At 48.4% G+C, this 27,518-nt stretch overlaps 2 protein-coding genes across 12 annotated transcripts in view; both read right to left on the bottom strand.

The window, feature by feature from the left end:
• Positions 1-1,306, bottom strand: part of LOC310698429 (FK506-binding protein 15-like) — a 268,796-nt gene extending 267,490 nt beyond the window's left edge. Inside the window, exons 1-2 of the mRNA XM_083485533.1 lie at positions 1,202-1,306; positions 508-525 (exon numbers count right to left, since the gene is read on the bottom strand). Of these exons, the coding sequence (XP_083341659.1) occupies positions 508-525; positions 1,202-1,254 (71 nt within the window). The 5' untranslated portion in view covers positions 1,255-1,306. The remainder of the gene's footprint in view (positions 1-507; positions 526-1,201) is intronic.
• A 5,235-nt stretch (positions 1,307-6,541) lies between these two features.
• LOC310698428 (FK506-binding protein 15-like) overlaps positions 6,542-27,518 on the bottom strand; it is a 32,621-nt gene continuing 11,644 nt past the window's right edge. For 2 of the 11 annotated variants that reach the window (XM_083485523.1, XM_083485528.1), the window contains 21 exons: positions 27,087-27,185; positions 26,658-26,807; positions 25,812-25,880; positions 25,100-25,243; positions 24,808-24,950; positions 24,178-24,226; positions 22,566-22,685; positions 21,102-21,183; positions 20,389-20,474; positions 19,476-19,566; positions 18,270-18,379; positions 17,161-17,268; positions 15,994-16,088; positions 15,614-15,716; positions 13,215-13,386; positions 12,118-12,254; positions 11,421-11,504; positions 10,547-10,654; positions 8,415-9,010; positions 7,593-7,689; positions 6,542-7,061 (listed from right to left, as the gene is read on the bottom strand). In XM_083485523.1, the coding sequence (XP_083341649.1) occupies positions 6,981-7,061; positions 7,593-7,689; positions 8,415-9,010; positions 10,547-10,654; positions 11,421-11,504; positions 12,118-12,254; positions 13,215-13,386; positions 15,614-15,716; positions 15,994-16,088; positions 17,161-17,268; positions 18,270-18,379; positions 19,476-19,566; positions 20,389-20,474; positions 21,102-21,183; positions 22,566-22,685; positions 24,178-24,226; positions 24,808-24,950; positions 25,100-25,243; positions 25,812-25,880; positions 26,658-26,807; positions 27,087-27,128 (2,667 nt within the window). In that variant the 5' untranslated portion in view covers positions 27,129-27,185 and the 3' untranslated portion in view covers positions 6,542-6,980. Of the gene's footprint in view, positions 7,062-7,397; positions 7,690-8,414; positions 9,011-10,546; positions 10,655-11,420; positions 11,505-12,117; positions 12,255-13,214; positions 13,387-14,223; positions 14,257-15,613; positions 15,717-15,993; positions 16,089-17,160; positions 17,269-18,269; positions 18,380-19,475; positions 19,567-20,388; positions 20,475-21,101; positions 21,184-22,565; positions 22,686-24,177; positions 24,227-24,807; positions 24,951-25,099; positions 25,244-25,811; positions 25,881-26,657; positions 26,808-27,086; positions 27,186-27,518 lie in introns of those variants that run through there. The other 9 variants (XM_083485524.1, XM_083485529.1, XM_083485531.1 and 6 more) reach the window with 7 other exon arrangements.

Below are 27,518 nucleotides of genomic sequence, written 5' to 3'. Positions count from 1 at the left end.
CTGACCTTTGCTCACTGCCAGCGTTGCCAAAAGCAGCAGTGCAGTGCCCTTATTTTGAACACCTAAAATGTCACAGTGTAAAGGGCACTAGAAATCTTTCTTAGGGTTCCTTTTGTAGAAGGAATCTAAGACCACAAAACACCTCCATTCAGTCCTGTTACTGGCACCCACTTTAGGGCAGGAGTTAGAATGCCAACTTGTGACCTGGGAGATCAGGGTGCAGACCCCCACTTGGAGATGAAGCTCACTTTGTGACTCTCTCTTAGTGTAACATTAGCACAGAAGAAGTGGTCCCTGCCTCCCGCACCCAATCATCATGAGAGGCGAACTTTTTAGCCACTGCATGCTCCAAAGCTAAGCATGTAAGAAACAGTGAAAACACAAGGCACTTCGGTTTCAGCTCAGAGTTGGTCCACTGAAATGGGCGGGCGAAACCAACGCATAGCTTAGTCGGATGCAACCCAGCGCCTCCCAATTCATCCTTAGCTGGCCGAAACCCCGCCCATTTCATCCTCACAAGCAACGCTGTGAGGCAGAGAGACAGAAAGAAGGAAAAAGAGAGATAAAGAGAGAAGGAACCTTGCTGGCTCAAAGACGCCTAGCTCAGCTGAACTTCGCCTCTCTCTCAGCGCCTAACAGCACGTATTTGCAGACAAACCCCTCTGCATGTGCTCGGAATCACCCTTCGCAAGCCTGCACCCACCCACCCCAGCCCCACATGCTGCCCCAACCCCACATGCTGCCCCAGCCCCACATACAGCTGTAGTCCCACATGCTGCCCCAGCCGCACATGCAGCCCCAGAACCACATACAGTCCCAGACCCACACCCACCCCAGCCCCACATGCTGCCCCAGCCCCACATGCTGCCCCAGCCCCCCACACAGCTATGGTCCCACATGCTGCCCCAGCCGCACATGCTGCCCCAGCCCCACATGCTGCCCCAGCCCCCCACACAGCTATGGTCCCACATGCTGCCCCAGCCGCACATGCTGCCCCAGCCCCACATGCTGCCCCAGCCCCACATACAGCTCTGGTCCCACATGCTGCCCCAACCCCACATGCTGCCCCAACCCCACATGCAGCCCCAGCCCCACACACAACTATGGTCCCCTCACACAGCCCCGCCGCCTCACGCCGACCCAAAGACACCCGCACACCCCGCATCTCCCCCCCCCCCGCAGAGAGGCGCCGCATTCTCACCCTCCCGTCGGAAGCTGGAAGGCCTCGTCTTCTTCATCCATGTCCCCCAACATCCTGACGGCCCCTCGCTCCCCGCGCCCCTCGACTAAGCCCAAGCCGGGAGGCGAGAGCGCGGCTGCAACTTCTCGGCCATGGCTCAAGCGCTGGGCTGCGGAAGCGAAACTAGCAAGCCAAAGCGGCCGGCGGCATTCGCGGCCCCCAAAGGGGCCAAACTTCCACGCGGAGGGAAGAAGCGCGTGCACGGGGACGCCAGCGATCAGCTGTTGCTGCCGCTGCCGCGAATTTGGCGGCGGGACTCTTAAGTTTGACGGAAAGGGAGGGGGACACGGCTGGACCAATGGGAAGCTGGTTTCTGGGAGAGGGAGGCGGGAGGGCGGGTGACGCTCGCTCGATGCTGGCCAATGAGGTGGCGCCTCCGCTCGCCGGGCGAAGAAGGGACGCGTCTGAGGAGATCGAGCGAAGGAAGAGAAGGCGAGGAAGGCGCAGGTAGCTAACTTCCGATTCTTCTCATTGTGCTATTTACACTTGGTCTGGCAAAACACATTTCTTTCTTCTTATTTAGCCTTCTCGTTTAATATCCATAAACTTTTACTATGTACATTCTCCATATTCCAAGATTCATTCTAGGTCTGTCAGGAGATTAACGTTGCCACTCCTTTTTAAGATCTTCCTTAAATTTTATCCGATCTTGATTAACTTTTGGTATGGAATTTCCTCTTATTCTCCCTGTTGTTCTGGCAAGCTGTAGATCTTCTATCATTTTTGCTTGCCAGCCCGTTTTTGTGGGGATGATATCACTGTTATAGAACTTATAACACAGTGGCATAGCGTGGGGGGTGCAGGGGGGGCCGGCCGCACCGGACGCAACATATGGGGGTTAGGGTTAGGGGGCGCAAATCCACGGGTTAGGGGGCGCAAATCCACGGGTTAGGGGGCGCAAATTACTTGCCTTGGCCCGGGTGCTGATAACCCACGCTACGCCACTGTTATAACATCACCTTTCCAATTCCTTGCTACTAAAATCCTGGCTGCTGTGGTTTCATACATAAAAAGTGGTCTGTGGTTTTTATTAATTTCCATGGACATAACACCTAACAGGAAGGATTCAGGGTTTTTTTTGGAAATGAGAGTTTGAAGATCTTTTAAACTTTAGAGTAAAGAGTAAAGAGCCAGTGTGGTGTAGTGATTAGGAGCGGTAATCTGGGGAACCGGGTTCGCGTCTCTGCTCCTCCACATGCAGCTGCTGGGTGACCTTGGGCTAGTCACACTTCTCTGAAGTCTCTCAGCCCCACTCACCTCACAGAGTGTTTGTTGTGGGGAGGAAGGGAAAGGAGAATGTTAGCTGCTTTGAGACTCCCTAGGGTAGTGACAAAGCGGGATATCAAATCCAAACTCTTCTTCATCTTCTTCTTCTTCTTAGAAATTATATCCCAGAATTCTTTTATCCTCTTGCATTCCCACCACATGTGTATAAAGGTACCAACCCCACTTTTGCCTCTCCAAGAAACATCTGAACTGTTTTTGTACATCTTGGCCAATTTGGCCAGGGTTAGGTACCACCTGTATAACATCTTCATCACATTTTCTTTTTTTATATATAAATTTTTTATTAGAGTTTCCATAATTTTTATAACAACAAAAACAAAACAAGACAATACAATAAACACAACAAACAAAAAACAGGTACAATTTCAAAATCTTATTTTCTTATAATTTACTTCCCCGACTTCCTCATACTTCCCCTTTCTGTATTCCAATTTCTAATCAACTATTCAGCAAATCCTTCCCTTCTTTTAACTTGAATTTAATCTTACTTATTCTCCTTAGCTTATCCGTTACCGCTAGTAACTGCTTATTTTCTAATCCAACATCATTTTAAAACTCATTAATTTTGCAATACTTCTTTAAATAGTCCTTAAATTTTTTCCAATCTTCTTCCGCTGTTTCTCTTCCCTGGTTTCGGATTCTGCTCGTCATTTCTGCCAAACCCATGTAGTCAATCACCTTCATCTGCCATTCTTCCAAGGTGGGTAGATCTTGTGTCTTCCAGTACTTTGCGATGAGTATTCTTGCTGCTGTTGTAGCATACATAAAAAAAGTTTTATCCTTATTTAACACCCCCTAGTCGACAATACCCAAGAGAAAGGCCTCTGGTTTCTTCGGGAAGGTATATTTAAATACCTTTTTCAGTTCATTATATATCATTTCCCAGAAAGCCTTAATCTTTGGGCATGTCCACCAAAGGTGAAAAAAAGTGCCTTCGTTTTCTTTACATTTCCAACACTTATTATCGGGCAAATGATAAATTTTTGCAAGCTTGACTGGGGTCATGTACCACCTGTAAATCATTTTCATAACATTTTCTCTTAAGGCATTACATGCCGTAAATTTCATCCCGGTGGTCCACAACTTTTCCCAGTCAGCAAACATGATATTATGACCAATGTCCTGAGCCCACTTAATCATTGTGATTTAACCGTTTCATCCTGTGTATTCCATTTCAGCAGCAAGTTATACATTTTTGACAAATTTTTAGTACTGGATTCTAACAACTCACTCTGCAATTTCGATTTTTCCACCTGGAAGCCAATTTTCCTGTCCATTTTAAAAAGCTCCATTATTTGATAATAGTGAAGCCAGTCTCTCACTTTCCCTTTTAGTTTCTCAAAACTCTGCAATTTCAGTCTGTCCCCTTCATGTTCCAGAATTTCCCAGTATCTCGGCCATTTAGACTCCATATTAAGCTTCTTAACAGCTTTAGCTTCCATCATCTTCATCACATTTTCTCTAAGATTATAGCATGCAGTGAATCTTATGTCCTCCTTCCACAGCCTTTCTCACTCCTCCATATATATTGTGTCCAATATGTTGGGCCCAGTGTATCATAACCCATTTTAGTTCCTCCTCCTTGACTTCCCAGTCACTTAAGTCACATTCAAAGTACATGCTTCCCTCCCCCAAAGGATCCTGGGAATTGTAGCTTGTTCATCGTGGAGCTACATTTCCCAGCACCCTTAAACTTAAGTTCCCCGGCTGGCTTCATACACATCATACGTTTAAAGCATGCATCTTTCCCCCCAAAGAACCCTGGAAATCATAGTGTACCCCTCACTGGGCTACAGTTCCAAGCACCTTTAAACTAAAGTGCCCAGGGTACTTTGAGGGGAATGTGCTTTAAATGTGTGGCATTTGTGCAACCTGGTTGCATATGCAACATAAATTTAAATTACATTTCCCACCTTCAAGTTCCCCAAACCCTTAACAGACCATAGTTCCCAACATTCTTTTGTCGTGAGGGGGAATTGTCTGCTTTAACAATGTAGTGTGTTCGCAGTCTCAGTTTGCTTTATTATGAAAGTCGCTTTGAGGTACCTGAATGCAAAAATAATGTGGGATTTAAGAGGTTTGGTGATGCATTTTACTCTAAACACCCATGACATGTCGTAGAAAATAATCCAACTCTGGGATCATCTCTTGAGGTTAATTCTTGCACTGAACAAGTGGTGTGCCTTTCATTCCCACACGCTGCTCCAGTAATGTTTGCAGCTGAAGCCTACATTTCAAGAAAGTTCCAGGAATCAGTGAACAGAAGCATTGCTGATTTTTCTACAATGTCTTATAACGAGCTTGTAAAGCTAGTGTAACCTGGGTAGCCAATTCAAAATTTGTGCTCACCAGAACATGCCCTTGCTACAAAGAGCCTGCTGCACCACTGAAAGATGGAGTAAGATGAAGGACAAAGATGCAAGGGTGTGATATCTTTCCCTGTCTCTGCACCTGCATCATCTTCCTCCAGCTCAGAGCCAGAAAGGGAAGACAGAGGTTTGTTTTGGCTCTCTGTTCACACCCAGCAAGTGTTTAGCAGAACTAAAGGAAGCTGTAGGCTTCTAACCATGTTTGGGACTGCGGAGAGCGTAATTATTTTTATCCCTCAGCAGCTCTAATGTCAGAAGAAGGCCTCAGACTTGACCCACTCGCAAGAGCACGTCTAACTCCTTGCTCTGATGAAGGGAGCAAGCAGGCCTTTTTTCTTCTAATAAAGAGTTAACTTCACTTACTCCGTATGATTTCTTGCTGGCTGGCTCACTGAGAACAAACTACCACCGAAGGAGCATGGTGTGTCCTCCACCAAAGGTACTACCTCTCCTCTAACACCCCCCACACTAATAACACACACACAGGTACTGTCCAGGATTCAAAATGGCACCCAACATCCAAACATCAATGAAGACCCCCCACACACACACCTTGAGCACTCCTGAGCTGAATCTCGCAATCATATCTCTACTTGTGGCTGAACATATGCCACAAAACGGGCAAAGTCATGCCAAACTGAAATTTCAGTCTGCCATCTTGATTCAAAATGGCACCCAACATACAAACAGCAATAAGGTCTGCCGCCCCACCCTGGGAATCCTCATGCCAAGTTTAGTATTATAAATGGAGAGTTCTCCAATTGTATAGAGGGTAAATGGGCAAACCATTTCCCAAAATATCAGTCAGGTCAACATATTCCTCCAGCATGAAAGAAAAAGTGTTGGGGGTAGGGTGGGAGGGAGAGTTGGGCTCCCCAGAGTTGGAATTAATAGATGGCAGAAAAAGCCAGTGTCTTGTCAATACATAATTCCATTTAAAAGCTGTAAAATCATGAGTCCCAGCTCTTGGGAGCAGGAAAGAAGGAGTTGGGAGCGATTCACTGATAAATGTATGTATGCACTGGCTCAATGGGAAAACTTTAGAAATTCATCGGAAATCACTCATTGTATCAATCTTCTCCGTTCCAATGGCATTTAGGACCCAGGGAAGCCGCTAAGCCTTTAATAGACGCTAAACCGCTAATAGTGCTAAGCCGCTAATAGCGTTGCTTTGCAAGACGAAAAAACCGCTAGACGAAGAGACTCGCGGAACGGATTAATTTCGTCTTGCGAGGCACCACTGTATCACCTTCTGCATATCATTCAACCTTTGGGCAAGCCACTCTCTGTTTCAGCCTCCCCATCTGCAATACGAAGAGATTACTAATACTGGCCTCCCTCACAGGACTGGTGTTAATTCTTAACATATTGGGATTCCATCTTATAGTATTTTATTGTTATAGTAGTGTTTTAGCGGCTGTTTTTTCCCACGTGCACAGGCTGTTATTTATGTCTTGTTTTTATCTGTATGGGCCTACGGCCGTAATAAATTATTATTATTATTATTATAACATATTGGGTGTATGAACGTGAAGCACCTAAGGTGCCCTATAAATGGTGAGTCGGTTTTTGGCGTACAGAACCACACAAATACCCCTCCCCTTCTTGCCTTGCTAAAGTGAAAGAACTAAGGCAACAGGGTTAATTTATTTTAATTGCACTTTATTATTATTTTCTTCTTCAAGATCCGTTTTGCCAAGGTTCAAAACTGGAAGTGAGCTATGGCAATAGGTTAAGTTTGGTTTCCACAGAGAGGAGCTGTTCAAGGTGATACCCATCGCTACTCCCAGCAGCAGCTGGGACAAAAGTGTGTAGGGTACAGGTGTGTTCGGCAGTGGTGAATTAAACAGTCAGGACTTTGAAGCTAGACAAAGTCCCCAATTGACATTTGCTACCGAGAGAGAGAGAGTCAGCCCTCTTCCTGCTAGCAGCCTCAAAAACCACAAGTTAAGGCCACCAAAGCCCAAATGAGCAATCTGGGGAGGCCCACAGGAAAAACCCCAGCTCCATCCATCTCAGCCCCAGATAGCAATCACTGAAGCTCTTGAGAAAAGAAAGTATTGCCATGGCATTTGCCAAGCTGCTCATCCCAGCAGGTACAGGTCGTCGTCGTCATCGTCATCATCATCGAAGAGTGGGGTGGGGGGAGGCCGACCCTTAAGGCTCTGAAACCGAGAGAAAAAAAGGCAGGGTTAGGTCACTGCTGCTTGGCAGAGCAGGCTCTGACTCAGGTGGCCAGCTGAGCAGGACCATCAGCAAGGCAAGCGGGAGAAGGAAGCCAAGGATGCGGGCTCTAGCTTTCTCCTAGTAAGTCTCAGGGTTGCCCCTTGTGGGACTCAGCAGGGAAGAAGAGGACAAAACTGGAAGTAATTGGCTCTGCTGCCCGTCAGTGGCAGCTATTGTTAGTATTGAATAGTGGACATTGAGCCTAATAAAGTGATTGGACTGATTGGACTTGTTAGTCACTTGTTACTCAAAGGCCATAGCAGCTGAAAGCATGCTTGAAACAAATATGAACATGCCACAAAACCGTAACAATATAGTGCCCCTAACAGCCACAGGAAAGATTGGTGGTGCCCTGGTAACAAAACACTACCACTTTAGTTTATCAAACACCTATTGAGGGCCTCTATGCCTGCCACCTTAAGCCGTCCCAAATGGCACCATACACCACTGCACTCCCTCAAAGCTCTTACCACCTCTTCCTCGTCGTCGTCTTCTGCCAAGAGAGTTCCCAATGCAGATGGCTTGGGAGTGGCAACTTTGAAGAAACCACCCTTGTCCTCAAGAAGACTGCAAGAGAAAAAGACAGAAGGAAAAGGAGAGTGGGAGTGATGCAGTGGTTAACGGACCAGAACCCTGGGAGACCAGAGTTCAAATCTCTACTCAGTCCTGAAGCTCATTGGGTAGTGCCTACCATACAGGGTTGATGTGGGGGTTAAATGAGGGAGTGGGGGAGTGCTAGCGCTGATGTCAATGAATGGAGCAGAGGGGTGTTGAGAATTCCATTCCTCCCGTACTGCAGATGTGTTTGATTGTTACATGTCACATGTCTGTTTACATTCCAGCACTGATTGTGGGAGTCTTGTGAGATGAAATTGAGATATGCTGTTTCCGCTCTGTATAGCTTTTGTTTTTTGCCGCTCTCTCTCCGAGGAAGAAAGACAGAGAGAGCAGCCATGTTTTCTTTGTTCTGTTACCTTTGATTTAATTTGCAATAAATTAGGCTTAGATGTTACTACTCAAGGCTGAGCTTCTGTTTTGAACTCTGCTCACTGTGTGCTCATGTCCCTGGATATGGGCCACATCAGTGTGACGGGAGACCCGAGGAATGAATCCCAGGCGACGCTGCAGTTGGGGGGAGGCAACAGGCCTTGGCGTTATCACCCAACAAGGGGGAGCCAGGGTCTTCCTTTGTGCCTTAAACCCCATGTTATTAGGGGGTGGGGGGAAGGCACGGAAAGGCAAGAGACTCATAATGGGTACAGTTCCCGTCCCCCTCCCGCCCTGGCACAGACCTGGAATCCGCTTCCATGGGGCTGGACGCTGGTCTTGGCTGTGAGGCTCCAGCCAAGTCCTGCTGCTTGTCGGCTACAGCAGCTTGAGATGTGGGGCCAGCGGTGTGCTGACTTGCCCCACTCTCCTCCTTGCCCTCTGGACCCGTTGTGGACCCCTCCACTGGAGGTGCCGTCTCATCCGCCGCTGGATTTGGAGGTGCCAGAAAGGCAGTGTCTATTGTGTCCATTTCACCCTGAGTGCTTGGCCTCTCCTTCTCAATACTGGCGGAGAGCCTGAGAGGCGGCCTTGCAGCTTGAGCAGAGGCTGCACGCGTTTGTTCAACCGGTGCTTCCAAAGAATGAGCCTCAGGAGCTGCAAAAAGCAGACTGTCTTGGGCTCCTTCGAGAGCGGTGGATGGAGGACTGCTTGAGCTTTCCTTCAGATTAGCCAAAGGAGCGGGGGATGCCACTGGGGCTGGTTCTCGGAGAGAGTTGCTGTGGGGATCTCCATAAAGGGGTGCGGCACTTGGCTGCTTCCTTCCCGCAGGTCCTTCCTCCTCGGTGCTGCTGCTCCCCCTTTGCTCCTCCTGACTCTCCAGCAGCTGCAGAGTTGTTGTCTGGAACAAGTAGAGGGGAGGAGGGATTATTTGCCACAAAAAAGACTGCAGCCCCTGATGAAAGTACTGTGTAATGGTTGGCCTCTAACCAGGACTCAGGAGACCAGGGTTTGAATCCCTACTCAGCCACACAGGCACAGCTAAGTGACTTTCACTTTGTAGTACCTTAGATACAACCTGTTACAGTGGTGCCTTGCAAGACGAGATTAATTCGTTCTGCGAGTTTTTTCGTCTTGCGGTTTTTTTCTTCTTGCGAAGCACGGTGTCGGAAAAGTTTTGGAAAAGCTTAAAAAATCACCAAAGTCTTCAAAAACCTCAAAAAAGGCTACCACACCACGTGCTATGAGTTGCTCCTAGAAGTCAAGTTGCAACTGTATTAACGGTTTTAAGAAAAAGGAAACAAACTTGCAAGACGTTTCCGTCTTGCAAAGCAAGCCCATAGTGAAAATCGTCTTGCGAAGCAACTAAAAAAACCAAAACCCCTTTCGTTTTGCGAGTTTTCCGTCTTGCAAGGTACCACTGTATTTCTAGAGAGCTGGGCTTCACCCTCTTTGCTGCTCCCATGATTAGTAATATGGGGCTAAATGCCACCCCAATCTCTGACCGGTGCAAGATTCCAGGGGTCTAGGCACTTAGTCTGTGTTTCTTTGGAAATGAGGCACAGTGTAGACTGTGGTGTCATAATGATATATAGTTTATTTACACCTGAGCCTGTAATGGAGGGGGCCCCCAGCATACACTCCAAGAGAGTCCCGTTTTCCCCGTTGCTGCAACCTCTAATTCAAACTGTGCTCTGATCCTGCCTCTCCAGCTTGCTGCATTTAACAGACTGAAAGCCTTTTTTCTTTTGATCACACCATAGCCAACTGAAATCCTAAAACTTCCTCCTAACCAAAACATTGGCACTCTCTTCAAACTCGCTATCTCAAAGCTCTGGGTGGGGCTTCACCCATCTGCTGGCTGGTAGAGTGTCTGTCTTGCTGATGGCCCATCTTTCTGTCTGCAGCACATACTGTATACTAAAATTGGATTGATAAAGAGGTTAGCATGGCCTCTGCAAATTGGTGAAGTGTTCCATTTTATAAAGATGTTTAATGTTTGAATATGTTTTATATATGTGTTGGAAGCCACCCAGAGTGGCTGGGTATAAAATAAAATAATAATAATAATAATAATAATAATAATAATAATAATAATAACAACAACAACAACAACAACAACATTATCACCATCATCATCATCTTCATCATTACCATCATCATCATCATTAGTTCTCTAATGGCCCACCTCTCAAGCAATCTCCTCAACACAGGAAGCTGAGTCCGGCCGTTAAGCGTCTGACTTTCAGTTTCACTCTCCAAGCAGATTAAATTCTAACACTTACTAAACCCAGTAGTTATGGGCACCTTGCACCCAAAACTCTGGCACCCAAACTCATGACATTTGGAACCATACAAAAAGGAAGAGAAATGATAGACCAGTTCACTCAATCTGCATCTTATTCATGTTTCAGGATCCATCTGCCCTGGGCTGTACCTTGATGGTGTTCAGGACGATACCCAGGACCTCCTGGCCAGTATAGGACTCCTCTAAGTTGAACTGGCCCCGCAGGGACTGGAAGACCTCGTTCATGATCTTCTTCACCTGGGGCAGGATGATGCCAAAGAGTCAGAAGGCAGGGAAGCAACACCAGCAAGGACAGTGGGCTTTCAAGAGCTTCTGGACAGCCAAATGTGGTGATGATTTCATTTATTTTACAATCAACATACATTATCTGGATAGCATCCACGTGCCAAGAGATGGATGACATTGCAGTGCTGTTCAGACTAACAGGTAAGAACTCCCGATTGAAGTTACAGAAGTGCGGTTTGCCATTGCTTTTGCTGAATGTGACTAAGATTTCTCTCTACTGCTTGTCCCCCCCGCCGCTTTCCTTAACACTTCTTATTTCAAGAGCACTTCAGGGTTTGTTACAGAGAGAGGTTACAGAGTGTGTATTTTTAGGAGATACCTTATTTGTGAGACTGTAAACTGTTTTAAACTGTTGTTAACTGCTGTTGCCTCTGCTAACCTGGTGCCCTTCCAAAAGTTTGGGACCAATTAGGCAAGTCACATTTCCACACTGTATTGTGGACAGGGAGTCCAGCGTCTCTCTCTACAGTTTGTATACAAGGTAAACTCCTACCCAGCTGCCTGCATTGAATTTTTCAGGGTCCTTCAGCCTTTGACAACATGTAATTTATGAGTTGCTTTTTCAGCTAGCGCTAAGCTCTATATACAGTAATGCAGTTCAGTCTCTGCATTACTACACAGCATCACACTGGCTCACAGCACAGATGTGTAACAAGCTTGTGGGACACATTAGAACCGCAGACCCTCCATCAAGACGTTTTAAGAGAGCCCCACTGACCTTGCCTTTCACAGGCTCTGGCTGTTCCTGCTGTGGTGACAGCTTCTCGTTCCCTGAGCTTCTTGTGGTTTTAAGCAGGGAAAGCTAGAAGGAAACCAGCATTAACTAAGTGGTGGTCTGCAGACCACAGTTCAAGAGCCCTTGTAATAAACAGTAAGCAGAGAGACCTACGGCAGACATGAGAACCCAGCAGAGTGAGCAGAGGTGTTCCAAGGATAGGTGGCTCCTGCCCATTGAGGTGGGTGGGGCAGAAGGCAAGGAGTCCAATGACAGGCAGAGCCACATCCTGATTGGCTGTAAGGAAGAAGGCAAGCCAGTGGTGGCTGGGTGAGGGCAGTGCCCTGTTTGCCTAATAGACTAGACTCCACTGACTATCACTTCTTGGGGGCCACCTGCCAGGAGTAAAAGTAGGTGGAGCAACACACGTTAATTTCCCCACTTGTCCCTTTCAATCCTCCATTTAAAAATGAAAGAAGAAGCCCAGCCAGATGGGCGGGGTATAGATTCTTTCATCATCATCATCATCATCATCATTATTATTATTAGATCTTCCAGGGAGGCAAAGAACAGTCAAGGGTGCAAAGCTGTGGGGGAAGGGGAGGGGTGTGGCACTGGGATAATCCTAAGGGTCAGAGAGAGTTTTCCAGGGAGCCACTTTTGGCCTCGGGTGATGACTTTTGCCACCCCTGGGCACTACCTTCTCCAGATTCTCCTTCTTAATGCGGATATCAGCCAGCTCCTCTTCCAGGGCTACCACCTTCTCATCCAACTTCTTCCCACTCAGCTTCTCCTCCTGGTATCTGCTTTTCATGACGTCAGACGATTTCTGAAGTTCTGTGGAGGTGGGGCAGAGAGCCGGTTACAGTGCATGTCCTTGTTTCCATCCACTGCTGTAGCTAAACCTAAGTACAGCGCCATCTGCACTATATGCGTCAAACACTCACAGCTTCCCAGAAAACATTCTGGGAAATGGGAACATTCTCTTAAGGGTGCTGAGGGGTGGTGGGAGACCGGAGACAGCTACAATTCCCAGACTGTTAAACTATGCTGGAAATTGCCGCTTAAGCAGGGCTCTCAACTTCAGCACAACTATTGGCAGCTGGAATGAACCACACTTCCCAGGATTCCTTGGGAGAAAGCCATGACTGACTGCAGTGGCATGATAACGCTGTATAGTGTGGATGGGGCCTCTGTGTAACTTTAAAGACATACAGGTGAAACTTGAAAAATTAGAATATCATGGAAAAGTTCATTTATTTCAGTACTGCAACTTAAAAGGTGAAACTAATATATGAGATAACTCATGACATGCAAAGCGAGATAGGTCAAGCCTCTATTTGTTATAATTGTGATGATCATGGCATTTATAGACATATCTCACTCTTACACTGCTCTGCTCTTGCATGCAGGGCAAGGAAGGTGCAGAATATGCACAAACCCATTTTCTATTATGTTACATTATGTTATTGTTTGTAAGCTGGAGATTCATTTCAACAAAAAGCAGCATAGAAATACAATCAGTCAAGAGTCTTTTTGGAGATTGTGTGTCTGATTTTTAACAGCTACACTGCAGGAGGCCCTAAGGAGCAGGACCTCCAGAGATTGCTGGACTCCAACCCCAGCATCCCTGGCTACGCTTGCTGGGGCTCATGAGAGGTGAAGGCCAGTAATACTTGGAGGGCCACAGGCTCCCTACCTGCAACCTAAAGAATTTCCTAGGATGATAAAACTACTCTGTATGTGCTTGGATAGTGCTCTTCTGCCATTTCAGCGCCTCCTCTCAGCTTCCCTTACCTGCCAGCTGTGCACGGAGTCGGCTGACCTGGGCTTTCTGCCTCTCCGACTCTGTCAGGGCTTCATTCAGTTGGGAGTGGAGATCTATCTCCAGCTTCTGATGACGGGTCAGCTCCAGCTGGAGCTGGGAGATCTGTGCCGTGGATTCCGTTAGCTCCTTGCTGATTCTGACCTGCAACGCAAAAGAGACAGGAGAACATATGGGGAAGGAGAGCCCACAAGACCTTTCCTGGGAGGATGCAAGAGCTGTGCTTTTGGAGGCTCCCAAATGCTAAGAATGAGTCTCCCAGGAAACACCCTGAAGAACTGGTCTACTGGCAAGGCTATGAGGAGCAGGGGGAGGCAGAAGCCTTGGGCTTTTTAGTTAGTTCAGGAGAAAGCATGCACGACAAAGGTGCATAAAATGGAGAGCAGAATTTTCTCAGAAAATTCAGGACAGACATAAGAAAGGACATCTTCACACAGCAGAGCTCTCTCCCACAAGATGGAATGAAGGCCAAAAAGGTGGATGGCTTTAGCAGCAGATTAGACAAAACAATGGGGCAGGAAAAGCTATCCACAGCCAGCAGCCACAAGGGTAGGGTCTCCCTCCACTGTTGGAGGCAGCATGCTGTTCCTGGGAATTGCAAGTAGGGTGAGCGCAGATCCTGCTTGTAGGATTCACATCTGGTTGTGAGAATAAGACAGGCTTTGGGCCTGATCCAGCCAGGCAAAAGCACTCAAGGAGGGTGCAATGTAGGACTGGTGAGGGTGCGTGGCTTGGAAGGAGTTTTGAGGGCCTGGAAGGTGGCCTTTGGTCCAGGGGCCTGGAGTCCCCCCACCCCTGATTTAGGAAAACCCATTGTCACTGAAGCTGGGATGCCAAGGCACAGAGAGGCCTCACAACAAGAGACACCTGCAGAAGGCGTGGGGTTTTCCCCTGCTAAAAGTATGAAATGGTTGACCTGGAAAGTATGAAGGGAGTAAGGAAGTGTTTAGGTAATCAGGACACCCAAGGACAATGCCTCACCTGGTCCCACCCCTGATCCAGTGGCGGCATGTGCTAGAGAGAAAAGCGGCGACAAGGAGAGGAGAGTTAACACCACTAGAAGCAAGAACAGCAAGAGGGGAGAAAGTTTTATCAAAAGAGGCAATGGCATTCTGGGTTAAGAGCACTCTGCTTATTCTGTGGTCCAAGGGCTGATTATATCACTGAAAATCCCAGCGGCCTCAGGGTAAGATGCATGGAAGATCCCTTAATGGCAGGGTTTGCACGCTGATGCCCAAGCAAGAACAAGCCACAGCAAACCTGGACTTGCATGCTCTTCCCTTACATCTCCTCCTCTCATGCGGCCAGGAACCCTGACACTTATGCCCAGCCATGGTTTGCTGTGTTGCCTGGGACAACGAGCTGCAGCTAACATCAACTATGGGTAATATCAAACACACCAACTTCAAATGTTTGTTTCTATAAGCTAACTTCAGAAACTACCGTATTTTTTGCACCATAACACTCACTTTTTTCCTCCTAAAAAGTAAGGGGAAATGTCTGTGCGTGTTATGGAGGGAATGCCTACGGGTGGCATGCCTACGGATTTTCCTCCTCTAAAAACTACGTGCGTGTTATGGTTGGGTGCGTGTTATAGAGCGAAAAATACGGTAATTCTGCTTAACATTAATGCCTGTTCTCAGTCCAAACAAGAAAGGAAGCAGCGGTTACCTAGAAGTGGAAACTCTCACGCCCTTCTTCTTGGCAGCATAGGAGGAGGTGATGGGGACGTTAATTGTGCTTGCTCACGTCATGCAAAACCACAGTTTAGCATGGCATATGAATGCAGCCAATGAGATCTTAATTGACCCCAATGTGGTGCATTTTCTTCCTTAGGCACTCTGTTAGATTTTAAAAGAACATTCTGTTGTTCTTTCATATTCGATCTGAGGTGCTTTTCAACGGATTACCTGAAGCTTATGAATCTTTTACCTTTATGTGCATGTATACCTAGACTGTCATTTCTTCTACAGTGGTACCTCGGGTTAAGTACTTAATTCGTTCATTAGGTCTGTTCTTAACCTGAAATTGTTCTTAACCTGAAGCACCACTTTAGCTAAAAGGGCCTCCTGCTGCCGCCGCTGCACGATTTGCGTTCTCATCCTGAAGCAAAGTTCTTAACCCGAGGTACTATTTCTGGGTTAGCAAAGTCTGTAACCTGAAGTGCGTGTAACTTGAAGTGTATGTAACCCGAGGTACCACTGTATTTTGTTGTTGCTGCTGCTCAGAAATGCAACTTCTTTCTGGCCTGCAGGCAAAGGGGAATTGTGACCTGCACTAGCGATTGTGAACTCCTGGGATAGCACTTGCCCTCCCCACAGCCTCAGTCACTTGGCCTTCCTGTTGTGGCTGTCACACTGCCAGGGCTTACCTTCTCCTGTTCAGCATGTAGGACCCTTGCCTGGGTGTGCTCCATGGTCCTCTGCAGTGAGCTGTTGCTCTGCTCAGATAACAGGTTGCTCTGCTCCACATAGCTGGGGGAAGAATTGTTTTTTGCACATGTGAATGTTTGCATGATTTGATACCCTGGTCTCCCAGATCTTACTCTGACAGACCCTCTTAACTGCTACCCCACACTGGCTATATTCCTGTATTCCTCTATTTGTCCATCCAGCCCAGTACTGTCCACTCAGACTGGCAGCAGCCTTGGGGTGCCTGGGGATTGAGCCAGGCCACCTGAGCTTTAGGCTTCAGCCACAAATACCAGCTGTTTCTCATAGAGCATCAAAAGTGAGCAAGAGTCTCCCTCACCGTTGGTTGCGGTCAATCAGTTCACCAATCTTCTTGTTCTGCTCCTCAATGCGGCTGCTCTTCTCAACGATCTCCTGCTTCAACCTCTCATTTTCCTGTGGCACAAAGAGCAAAACGGAATGTGTCAGAGGCAGTCCTGGCCTCTACAACTCTCACAATCTCCAGCCACAATCTCTTCCCCAACCTCTCTCGGGGACCCAGATTTGAGGAGAGAAATCATTGTGGTCTTCCGCCATGGTCATGGACAGAACATGGGCAGTTTGGAGCTGCTCCCCTTTAGCAAGCCTCTTAGGTAAACTTTATTTAGTCAGCAAATTGCGAGACAGCTGTACAGCATGAAGCCATGGAAGCAAGATACATGGTAAAAGCAAAATACAACACAGAAATCCAAGCTCTGAGAATGAATAAAATCAGTCTCACAAACTCTGATACAATAAGCCCATCTCTTCTACTCAACTTTAAAAAACAACACCATTTCAGCAGGTATAAAACTTGATCTGCATAACTGACATCTCAGGATGGAAGCCCTCCAAAGCAAGCATGCTTTCAAGAGGCATCTGAACAGCGTCACACTAGGCCCTGGTCTGATTTGGGCTGGAAACTGTCTGGAGCTGCAATACTAAAAGCCCAATTGCTAGTGGAGCCTTAGAGGAACTGGAACAGAGGAAGCTCCCTTAGCTCAAGCCAGATAGTTGCGTGTATCCAGCTCAGTGCAGCCTACAACAGGGGCAAAGAACCTCTGCCAGTCCAAAGGCTGCCTTGCCTCTGGATCAACTGTCCAGGTGTGGGTGGGGCTAGGGACAAAAGTGGGTGGAGCAACAGATGTGGCTATAATACAGGAGACTAGAAGTCTCTACACCGATTGCTCCACATCCAGGCTAGCAACAAAGACACTTCCAGCTGGCCAAAAGAACTCAAGGAAGGTGCAGAGCAGGAACAGGGAAGGACAGGGCAGCATCTGTGCCCAAGGCTCCCCACTGACTGGCAGCGTCTCCTCCAGGGTTTCAGGCACAGGGTCTCTCTCAGCCCTGCCAGGAGACACCACTGGGGACTGTACCCAGGACCTGTTGCCTGCGAATCACATGCTCTGCCGCTAACTGTGACCCTTCACCTGAAGGTAAAAGCAAGGTTCTAGTCTTCATGCTCTCAAGTAGACAGGCTCTTTACCTGCAGGATACGCTGGATGTTACTCATGATCATAGAGGTTTCCATGGTAACAGAAGAGACGCCTGGCAGCAAACCGGGGCCAGAGTTTTGCTTCCGTAGTTCCTCCATCTGCAAGGGATGTGGGGAGAGAAAGGAAAAACAAAAAGGAGATGCAGCTTGAAGCATCAGCACATGGGAGAGAAGAAGCCTGATCAGGCCTGGGCCCTTTGAGCTGCTCACTTGTTTGCCAAGGAGAGAAACTGCCGGGAGCACAGGAACCTGGCTCAGTATCAGACCACTGGGTCCATCTAGCTCAGTGCTGTCAACACTGGCGGGCAGCATCTCCCTGGGTTTTCAGACTGGGGAGTCGCCCAGTCCTTCCTGGAGACGTCAGGGAGCTAACATGGAACCTTCTGCATGCAAAAAGGTGCTCCACCACCTAGCTGAAGCAACTTCCCTCGTCCCAAACCTCCCCCCCCCACCAGAGATTAAAAAGACAATTCACAAGCCTACTATAAAAACAGCTAGATACAGTTCTCCAAACAGTATGAAACAGAAGCAAAACCTGAAGGTAGACTGATTTATTATTTCAGAAAATGTATATACTGCCTGATACATGTATTTTTTAAGGAACATAAAACGCCAAAGTTGTTTAAAAGCCTTAAAACAGTTGAACAAGAATCAATATCAGGCAGGCACCTTCACTGTACAGGCAACTCCCCATCTGTGGGCGCACCAGTTTTGGCCCTGCAGGGGTGCGGGGCAGGCTGACGTGCACAGTGCCTCAGAACGCAAACCCCGTGTAAATGGGGAACTGCCTGTACCCTTTTCGGCACATGCTTCTTTAGATCTCTAGAACGCTGATAGGTTTCTAGTTTATCGCTGGTTTTAATTTTTTGAATATTTAAATTGTTTTTACTAATAATTCTATTGTTTTATTCTTTTTGTAAAGTGCTTTGAGTTATTTTATGAAATAAAATAATCAACAATACAAAACCAACACCTCAGGGGAGGGAGCTTTTCAGCCCACTGGAAAAGCCTGTTGCAAGAAAAACACCTTCCTATTGTTTCTGGAAAGTGCTAGCAAGGCAGTTCTTAAGCAGCTTCCTATCCTGAAAGTTCTGTATTACCTTGACTGACAGCTGGTCCATCTTGTCAGCCACCTTCCCAACGGCCAGGCGGATCTCTGTGTTCTGCTGCCGGGTCTCTGTCAGCAGGAATGAACCAAGGTCTCCAGCTGCTGTGACAGGAAAGAAAACTTTGCAAGGTTGTGTTTCTTATTGTTGTTTCAAAATGAGACTGCCAGCAGAAGCAAATACAGTGGTACCTTGGGTTCAGGTTACAGATTCCGCTAACCCAGAAATAGTACCTCGGGTTAAGAACTTTGCTTCAGGATGAGAACTGAAACCGCGCAGCAGGAGCAGGAGGCCCCATTAGGTAAAGTGGTGCTTCAGGTTAAGAACAGTTTCAGGTTAAGAACGGACCTCCCGAATGAATTAAGTACTTAACCCGAGGTACCACTGTAGAAGTGGACAGGGCGGGAAGAGAGGGGTCACACCAATAAGAAAGGGCAGGGAGAAAAGAACACAGTTGTCCTTGAGCATCTTAACAAGCAGCCGTGAATCTTCTAGGGTGGGGGACTTTAAGACAACTTAGCTGCCTCTTCCCAGCTTTTAAACGGCTGGAATAAGGCAAAAGGAAATGATTCCTCACACAGTGCAGACTTAAACCGAGCAACTCTCTTCTGCTGGAGGCAGTGATGGCCACCAACATGGATGGCTTTAAAAGAGGATTGGACAAATTCACGGAGGAGGAGAAGGCTATTGATGGCAACTAGCCATGAGTCCATGTTCCGACTTCACAATTGGGGGCAATAAATGCTTCTGAATACCAGCTGCTGAAAAGCACAGGAAGGGAAAGGTGCTCAGATCCTGCTTGTGGGTTTCCCACAGGCATATGATTGGCCAATGTAAGAAGAAAATGCTGGACTACATGGGTCACTGGCCTGATCCAGTAGGCTGTGATGCTCTGAACGGGGGGATTTCTAACTTTCACTGAGTCAATGCTCAACAGGTAGGATTTCATTTCCTGAGCTACAGAGGTAGATGCTCAACATTCACTATCCGTACCAGTTTGGGAAATATGGGTGTCTTAATTAATCCTGGTGAGTCACCATTTCTTTCTCTTATTATTTATTGTTTGCTTTCTTCATATATGGCAAGCCTGCTACCAGACTTTTGGGTTGTCAACAATGTTAATAAAGGGGTTTGCTTTTTTAAAAAAGTTAATGTTTGGAAGCAGTTCCCAAAGCTACATAGTGCACAGTTTGAACATACCTTGGAAAGGAGCTGGGCACAACCCAACAGGCTGGAGCTGGGAAACTGCGGCACTCACTTGGGGGTAAGCATATGGCATCCCTGCATAAGGCTGAGAACACAGGTGGGGGAGGGAAAGGAGAGTCAGGTGACTTGTCACACTGACCAAACAGACGGCAACAAGGCCCCCCATTAAAACAGCAGGATTGCTTAAGCCTGCTCTCAAGGGCTAGAAGACCCAAAGGCCAAGGACTGCAAGGGATCCTCTCCTGCAAAAGGCAATGATGGACAGCCATTTGGATAGCTTTAAAAGAGGATTGGGCAAATCCATGGGTAGGCGCCTATTGAGGGTGCCGGACTAGATGGGCCACTGGCCTCGACAGCTAATGGCTGGAAGAAGGAATGCTTCTGAATGCCAGTTGCTGGAAACTGGAGGAGGGGAAAGAGCTCTTGCATGCAGGCACTGTTTGTGCACTTTGCACTGGGGCATCCAGGTAGCCACTGAGAACTGGTGCCCCCATCTGAACAGGATGCTGGGTTAGATAGGCCATTGGCCTGATCCAGCAGAGGTTCTTCTTACATTCTTCTAAAGATCATCCAATATATAGAAGATCCCCGCTGGATTTGGTGGAAACTACCTCAGCACTGCCGAGGTAAGAAACTGCTTCCCTCCAACCCAAGGCAATGGATGCTGCCAGCTCTTAATCTAGCGCTTTTGGCATTTGCACCGAAGGGCTATTACCTTCACGGTTATGCTGCACCCTCCCTATTTTGCAAATGAAGACCTGACACTGACAGAAAAGGATGAGGAAACTTAGTCAAGCCTGCTAGTCACATGCCCCTGTCTTGAGCAAACCAGGGAACAGAGCATGATGTTGTGGCTCACCTGGCAACCTATGAAAGAACCTTTCCCTGCCTACAAAGGATTCCTTACCTGACAGTTTTGAGGGGTTCTTGGAAGAGGTGGGTGTGGCTGGGGGGCAGCAGGCGGCTGGAGCCCTGACACAGCTGGATGAGGAGCTAGGAAGGAAGCAGAGGCATCAGCGTTGCCCATCTCAATACAAGCAGTCCATCATCATCATCATCATCAACATCAAAATGTTTGTCTCTATTTCCACCCAAAGGAGCCCAGAAGAGTCAGCACACAAACAGATCAATTCAAGCATGTAAACACAATGCCAGTGACCGATGCAGACTCTGCTCAAGCTGATCTACAGCAAATGAAGGACACTGCTCCCCCATCCCCACACATCCAGATTTCCTCCGCTTTCCATGCACAATCATCATGCTGGCTTCTGGGTTGTGTCCAACTAAATTCTACTGAGTAGAGCCACTGCACTCAAGAAGAACCCTGCCAGATCAGGCCAGTGGCCCATCTAGTCCGGCACCCTCTTCTCACAGTGGCCAACCAGGTGCCCCCATGGGAAGCCTGTAAACAGCACCTGAGCGCAAGAGCCCTCTCCCCTCCTGCGGTTTCCAGCCACTGGCATTCAGAAGCATTCTTTCCTCCAGCCGTGGAGGGAGGGCGCAGCCACAGTGCCAGTGGCCACTGACAGCCCTCTCCTCCATGAACTTGCCTAACCCTCTTTTGAAGCCACCCAAGTTGGTGACCATCACCAAGGCACAACAAGGGAACACACTTTTTACCTTGCATTGCCCACTGAGGAGGGGCCATTGGACGGTAGTCGTTCGGACAGAGGGTTGAAAATTCTTGAATGGCATGCGGCTCCTGAAGAAGAAAGTGCACAATTAACCCTCCTGGGAAGTGGAAAGGGACCCTGGAGGCTTCAAATCCCACATTAACGAGAGAGAGGCATGCCAGAGCATTTGTAGCTATGGGGTTTTTTAATACGTTGTAAGCCGCTTTGAGCATTGTTTTAATTTGGTAAAGGTGACATACAAACAAAATGATTGATGATCCTTACAAGGTTTTCCCTCAAATTAAGATTCAGACCCAAAAAATGTTTGGGGTGACTACTGGATCTTGGGAGGGCAAGGCCCTCAGTTTCATGCAAAAGGCCCCAGGTTTGATACCCGGTAGGCAGGGAATGCCCCCTGTCTGAAACCCTGGAGAACCAGGTAGCTTTGTAATTAACTAGAAAAAGGGCCCTCCCCTCCTTCACTGCCAGTCAGTGTAGACAGTAGGCAGCTAGGTGGATGAGCAGTCTCACTCAGCCGCGTAGCGTGGGTTGTCAGCACCCGAGGCAAGGCAAGTAATTTGCGCCCCTAACCCGTGGATTTTAGCACTCGAGTGCGAGCGTGCGCCCCCAGTTGTTGCGCCCGGCCCCCCTGCACCCCCACGCTACGCCACTGGGGCTGGGGGCGAGCGAAGGAGCCAATGACCCCCCCCAAAGGCTCAGCAAGAATTTATTAAATTTATTATTTGCAGAGCCCCCGCGGGCCGAGGCAGCCGAAGCCCCCTCCCCTCGGGCGCCTCCCCGCCCCCTCCTCTCCTTGGGCTGTAGGTGGAGCTCCAGATCCGGGCTTGGCGAGCGCCTCTCCTCCTCCCGGCTGGGTCCGGGGGCTTCCAGCCGTGCTCCGTCCTCGCCCCCCCCCCCGCGGCTGAGACTTGCGCTGAGAGCCGGAGCCAGCAGCGCCCCCTTCTGCCGGGAGACCCTTGCCTGCCCGCCGGCTTCCTCTCGGAGGGTTTTGGGGAGCGCAGGGCGCGGTGAGGCCCCTCGGAGCTCTCCTCCCTCCCAGTCGGCAGAATGGCGGATGGCGTCGGCGTGCGGAGGCTGCCCGTGCCCGGCCAGGCGTCGGTGGCGGCGTCGGCGCTGCTGCAGCGGCTGCTCCTCCTGCGAGCAGTGAGTGGAGCGCAGCCACGGCGGCGGCAGGGGGCGCGTGCGCTAGGGCGCAAGGCTGGCGGTGGCGGCGGGGAGCCCGGCGGAGGAAGGAACTTGTCCCTTCCCTCTGGACTCGCATCCCCCCCAGATGTTGCGCCCGGTGCGGCCGGCACCCCTGGCACCCCCCACGCTACGCCACTGGTCTCACTTGGTATAAGGCAGCTTGCTATGTTCCTCAACAGTCATCCTGCCAACCTACCTGAATTTCAGCAACAGCCAACACACACAAACCCCACTGAAAAAAACCTGAGAATTGAAGCTAACACACCTCTACCTCCTTGTCAGCTGAGTCTTGCTGGGGTGCAAATGTGCTGGAGGGGACAGGTAGCATAGGCTGACCCATCTTCGCCATACGGGAAATCAGTTTCACTTTTGTTACATCAGGATTCTGTCCAGGGAAAGAGAAAGGGGGGCGAGAAGATGAGAAATAATATAATTGGCCATCCAGGTTTTTCAGAAACGAAGTTATTGTTTGTCATAATATGACATCAGGCTATAAAACAGGGAGGGTGATAGAGAGGACCTTCCATCTACATGTTGTCGGCTACAACTCCCCAAGCCAAAGTGACTTCATTGCCCAGCTAAGGAAAATAAAAGTGGTTTACAAGCTCATACAACAGCTTAAATTGCATTTAGATTTCCAATCTTCCTGCATTAGATATCTTCATGGTTTCTTAAAAAAAGAGAGAGATTCCTCTTCCCATATCATGGGATGCATCCAGTAAAACAACCTCTCATACCCTTTCAAAGCCTACCAGTGGGATTTCAAAATGGTGGTGAGGGCTGTCACATCCCCTGGGCAGGATTAAGCCAAGGGGACCAGAGCCCAAGCAAGATCCCCTAAGAGAAAGCAGCTGGTTTGTCCTTCTCTTACCCCCCCACCTCGCCCTGTGGCTTCCTTTGTGTGCCTGACAATGCATGTCAGATGCTCAGTACTTAGGCCTTAGTTAAGGGCCTATCAACCAGCTGAAAATGACGGCAGAACTGAGATAAATTCAACAGAGTAAATAATTTTTGATGGGTGTAAAAGTGGAAAACTGATTTGAATGGTATACTAAAATATGCCAGAATGTATAATATATAAAATGAACCATGGAAGGAAAAGAAGGGAAATGACTGGATATTTTACAGTTTGTAAAATGTTTACTTTGAAATGTAAAATAGAAAACTTTATAAAAATTATTATAGAAAAGGGCACAGCAACCTTCACCAACCTGGGGCCCTATAGGTGTAACGGACTACAACTCCCATCAACCCCCAGCCAGCATGCCCTCTGATAGGAAACGGGAATGAAATACACAGATAATCAACTAAGATGCTGTAAACATGCACACCCATACGGGGGGGGGGGGGCTTACATTTATAGAACCTTCCAATGTGTGTGTGTGGGGGTTCCTCATGAACACACCATTTCCTTGCTACATTTTCACTCTAAAACTATTAATGAAAGAACTTTAAAACTGCATTATTATTTTTTAAAAAACCACTTAGAAACCCATCTCAGAAGTCTATGCAAGCACAATATCAAATGTTAATTACTCGTGGTTACTGATGATATGCATTTCCTGTGACACACTGTATTTTTCCGTGTATAAGACAAGGCCTTTTCTCTTAAAAATAATGTCAAAAATTAGGGGGGATCTTATACACGGATACATTTCCCCCCATTTTCTTAAATCTAAGTCCCAAATCTAAGTCTTCTCTTATAGACTGAAAAATACAGTACCTTTTTTATGTGGGAGCTTTTGAGTTTCTCAAAAAATGCTCACCAATAAGGATCCCACTCTCTATGGGAGGACCAAGTTAATTCTCATTGCTTTGGCCACATTCAACCGGAACTATACAATCAATAGGCAGATTTGGCTCCAATGGGGACTTACCGCTAGTTGTTCGCTAATAGAGCTTGATTTGGCACGCACAGCTGGCTCCCTGCAGTATGGAAGGAAGGGAGTTAACAAACCTGAGCACAGTAGGAAGAGTCTATTAAGGGGTAGGATACACAAACTGGCCTTTGGGACTCTGCCTTGGCCAAGCCCCTCACCTACCCCACCTCATTACCTCCCCAAGGGAGCTTGAGCCTGGCTGGAATGTGTCCTTGAACTGTGACAGTGCACCTTGCTTCCCTGGACAGGGAGGGGTGTGTGCAGAAAGAAGCCCCACATGGTGTATTTTCTGGCTGCACAGAAGGCAGGAGCAGCATCTGTTGCTCTGTCCACTGGAGCCCCAGCCCAGCCCTGGAATGTGGCCCCTGCCAGGTTGTCTATGAGACAAGGTGGCCCTCAGGATTCTTTGGAGGAAGCCACAGCTGTTGAAAATGGCATGGCGCTATTTGGAACGTATGATTTATTGTGATTTATTGAATTTGTATACCAGACTTCATCCGTAGATCCCAAGGTGGTACAGTGCAGATGGGGTCTGAGTTATGCAGCTGAGGTTATGCAGAGTTAGGATGGGACAACTGGGAGAATGGAAGGATTAAAAGCTAAGGGCACCCTCAATTTATTTCTCACCCTGGCTTTGGAGCGGGAGTAGGAGGAGTCAGCCAGGCTGGGTCTGTAGCGGGGCTTTCTGATTGTGGTGCTGGTGAAGGTGTGAGGGAGTCCCTGGGGCCCAGGCTCTGTCCGGCGGAGTCAGCACCCTTTGCAAACCTCACCTAAGGGAGCAAAAAAGAGGCATCATGGAGTCTGGTCAAGGCAACCACTACCTCCATTTGTAGAACTTTATCCAGGCAGTAGACCGACCACCCAACAACCTTCTGAGGTTCTCTTGGTTGCTAACACGTTGGGAGGAAGACACACTCACCCGTTTGACTTCCACCTCAAAGGCCAGAGTTGAGTCCGGAGGAATGCGTTCAGCTTCTCCCAAAGACCCGTAAGCCAATGCTGGTGGGATGAGGAGGAACCGCCTGCCTCCTCTCTTCATGCCAATCATCCCATCTTCCCAGCCCTTCAATTTCCAGAAATGGAGAACCAAGCAAAAAACAGGTTTAGGTGACCGCCTTCGCTAAGTGCCAGAACCACACAGCCTTCGCCAACCTGACGTCATCCAGATACCTTGTACTCCAACTCCAATCAGCAGGCTGGGGATGATGGGAGTTGGTGTCCACAGGATCTTTGTGTGCGTTTGTCAGGTTGGTAAAGGCTGGTCGAGAGCAGGGCACAGGAATACTGACAGTTCTCTTGCACTCTTGAGGACAGTACTGTAGTTTAAAGCAGGGATGAAAACCATTCCCTCCGGGGAAACCTTCTTGGTGGGGAGGAGCATGCCAGGAGTGGGCGGGGCTAGAGGGGAAAGTGGGAGGGGCAACGAATGTAATCTTTCCCTTTGTACAATAGGCTACCTTAGACACCCACTCACACTCCCCCCTCTGTCTCTCATCCAGGACAGCAAGAGGCAACACTGGAGGTCCAGGACTGTTTTGGTCCAGGCCACAGAGCAGGCTTCCCACTCTGCTTAGATGTGGAAGTGGAAGAAAGAATCCTTGCACTGCGGTGGGAAGATAGTGCCATCTTACCTTGATGACTTTGCCAGAGCCAAGCTTCAGACGGAGCAGCTTCTCTTTATTTACATTCGAGTCAAAAACCTGTTCCAAAAGTGGAAGGTCAATGGGGTGAAATTACTTTTAATGCAGAAGGTAATAGGCTCACGTTCCGCTACTCCAGTTGCTGAGCCAACAGCAATGAGTATCGAAGGACGGGGCACAGCTCAGGGACACAGCACCTGTTTTGCAGGCAAAAGGTTCCAGGTTCAAAACTGGCATCTCCAAGTAAGGTCAGGGAAAGGCTTTTGCTTGGAAGCCTGGAGAGCTACTGCCAGTCAATGTGGGCGATGCCAACCTAGACCAGGTGGCCTGATGCAGTGCAAGGCAGCTTTCTATGTTGAATCCCCTACCTAGCGGTGCCTCCCATGTTGCAGATTGGGTAGAATTATGGTTGAGAAATAGGATCTACACCTTGGAGACAGGTGTAGCTTAGGACCTAACAGCATGTGCTTCCCAGGAAGAAGGTCCTGGGTTCCCTCTCCAGCATCCCCAGTTGAGAAAGGGCGGCAAGGCTGGGAAAGGCCCCACCTCTGGAGAGCAACCAATGCAAACCCCATGGAAAAGCACTGGCTAGAGCCCATTGGGGTTGGGGTCAAATGCACATTGAGCTGTGAAGCAAGCTGGGTGAACCTCACCAAGTCCCTCTCCTGTTTCAGGAGGAATTTCCTTGAAATGTTATTGAAAGGCAAAAAGACGGGGTTGTGGGAGAAAAGGGCTGTATGCAATCTATAAACCAGGAGTGGGAAAGCTGTGACCATGCAGTGCTGCTAGAGACTTCAACCCCCATCATCCCCAGCCACCCCCTCTGCCAGGTCTCACCTGCCCAAGACTACCGTTCTGGAACAGCCAGCCTGTAAAAGTGATCTCCAGGGCATCTCCAGTCTCCACTCCTTGGCCGTCTCCGAGAACAAGATCCTGGCACAGCACAGAGTCTGGAGAACGGCTGCTGTTATACTTGGCAATGCACAGCTGCAAGGAGGAAGAACCAAGCCATTTGTGTTATTAGCCTGCATTGTCATCCGCACCTATGCAATCTGACCCAGCGCAGCACTGGCTGAGGACCCCAGGGGCCTGAAAAGGCCCCAACTGGCTACACCACCATTCCTTGCCCTCCCTGGATGCTTCTTAGTGGTTGGCAGAGAAAGCTTCTGGTGACTGATGCAAGAGAGCTGAGCTCTCGCGAACACTGGTTCAGTGTCTGCAGGACAGTCACCCCCTACCCCAAAATGCAATGCACGCCTCTGGCACCTGCTTGCTGAAGTCCACAGCCGCCATTTCTGATTCAAACATGATGGACCAATTCTGCCTCTGATCATCATAAAATGTGCAGTAGTTGTTGGGCTGCAGCTGCGGAAAGAGAAAGGAGAAAGTGGAATTCTGAGCAGCAGACAGCCTCTGCTCAAAACAACTTTCTTCCTGATGGGTATTGCTAAAGACTTTGGGTTGTGTCCCAATGTTAGCCCTACTCAGAGCAGACCCATGAAAATTGATGGACATGATGAACTTTGGTGCATTAATTTCAGTGAGTCTACTCTAAGTACACACACACACACACATCAACGTCTGTAGTGTGTCATGTTTAGAAATGGAAAAATGCTATAGGACTTCGGGGTGGAGGGCTACCCCAAGGGATGTAAGCTACAGTAGGACAGAGGGCAGAATGTCATCTACTTTACTTTG

Source organism: Podarcis liolepis, assembly GCF_965112155.1.
Source record: "Podarcis liolepis genome assembly, chromosome: Z".
NCBI classification, from domain to species: domain Eukaryota; kingdom Metazoa; phylum Chordata; class Lepidosauria; order Squamata; family Lacertidae; genus Podarcis; species Podarcis liolepis.
This window is presented reverse-complemented; position numbering and strand designations above follow the sequence as displayed.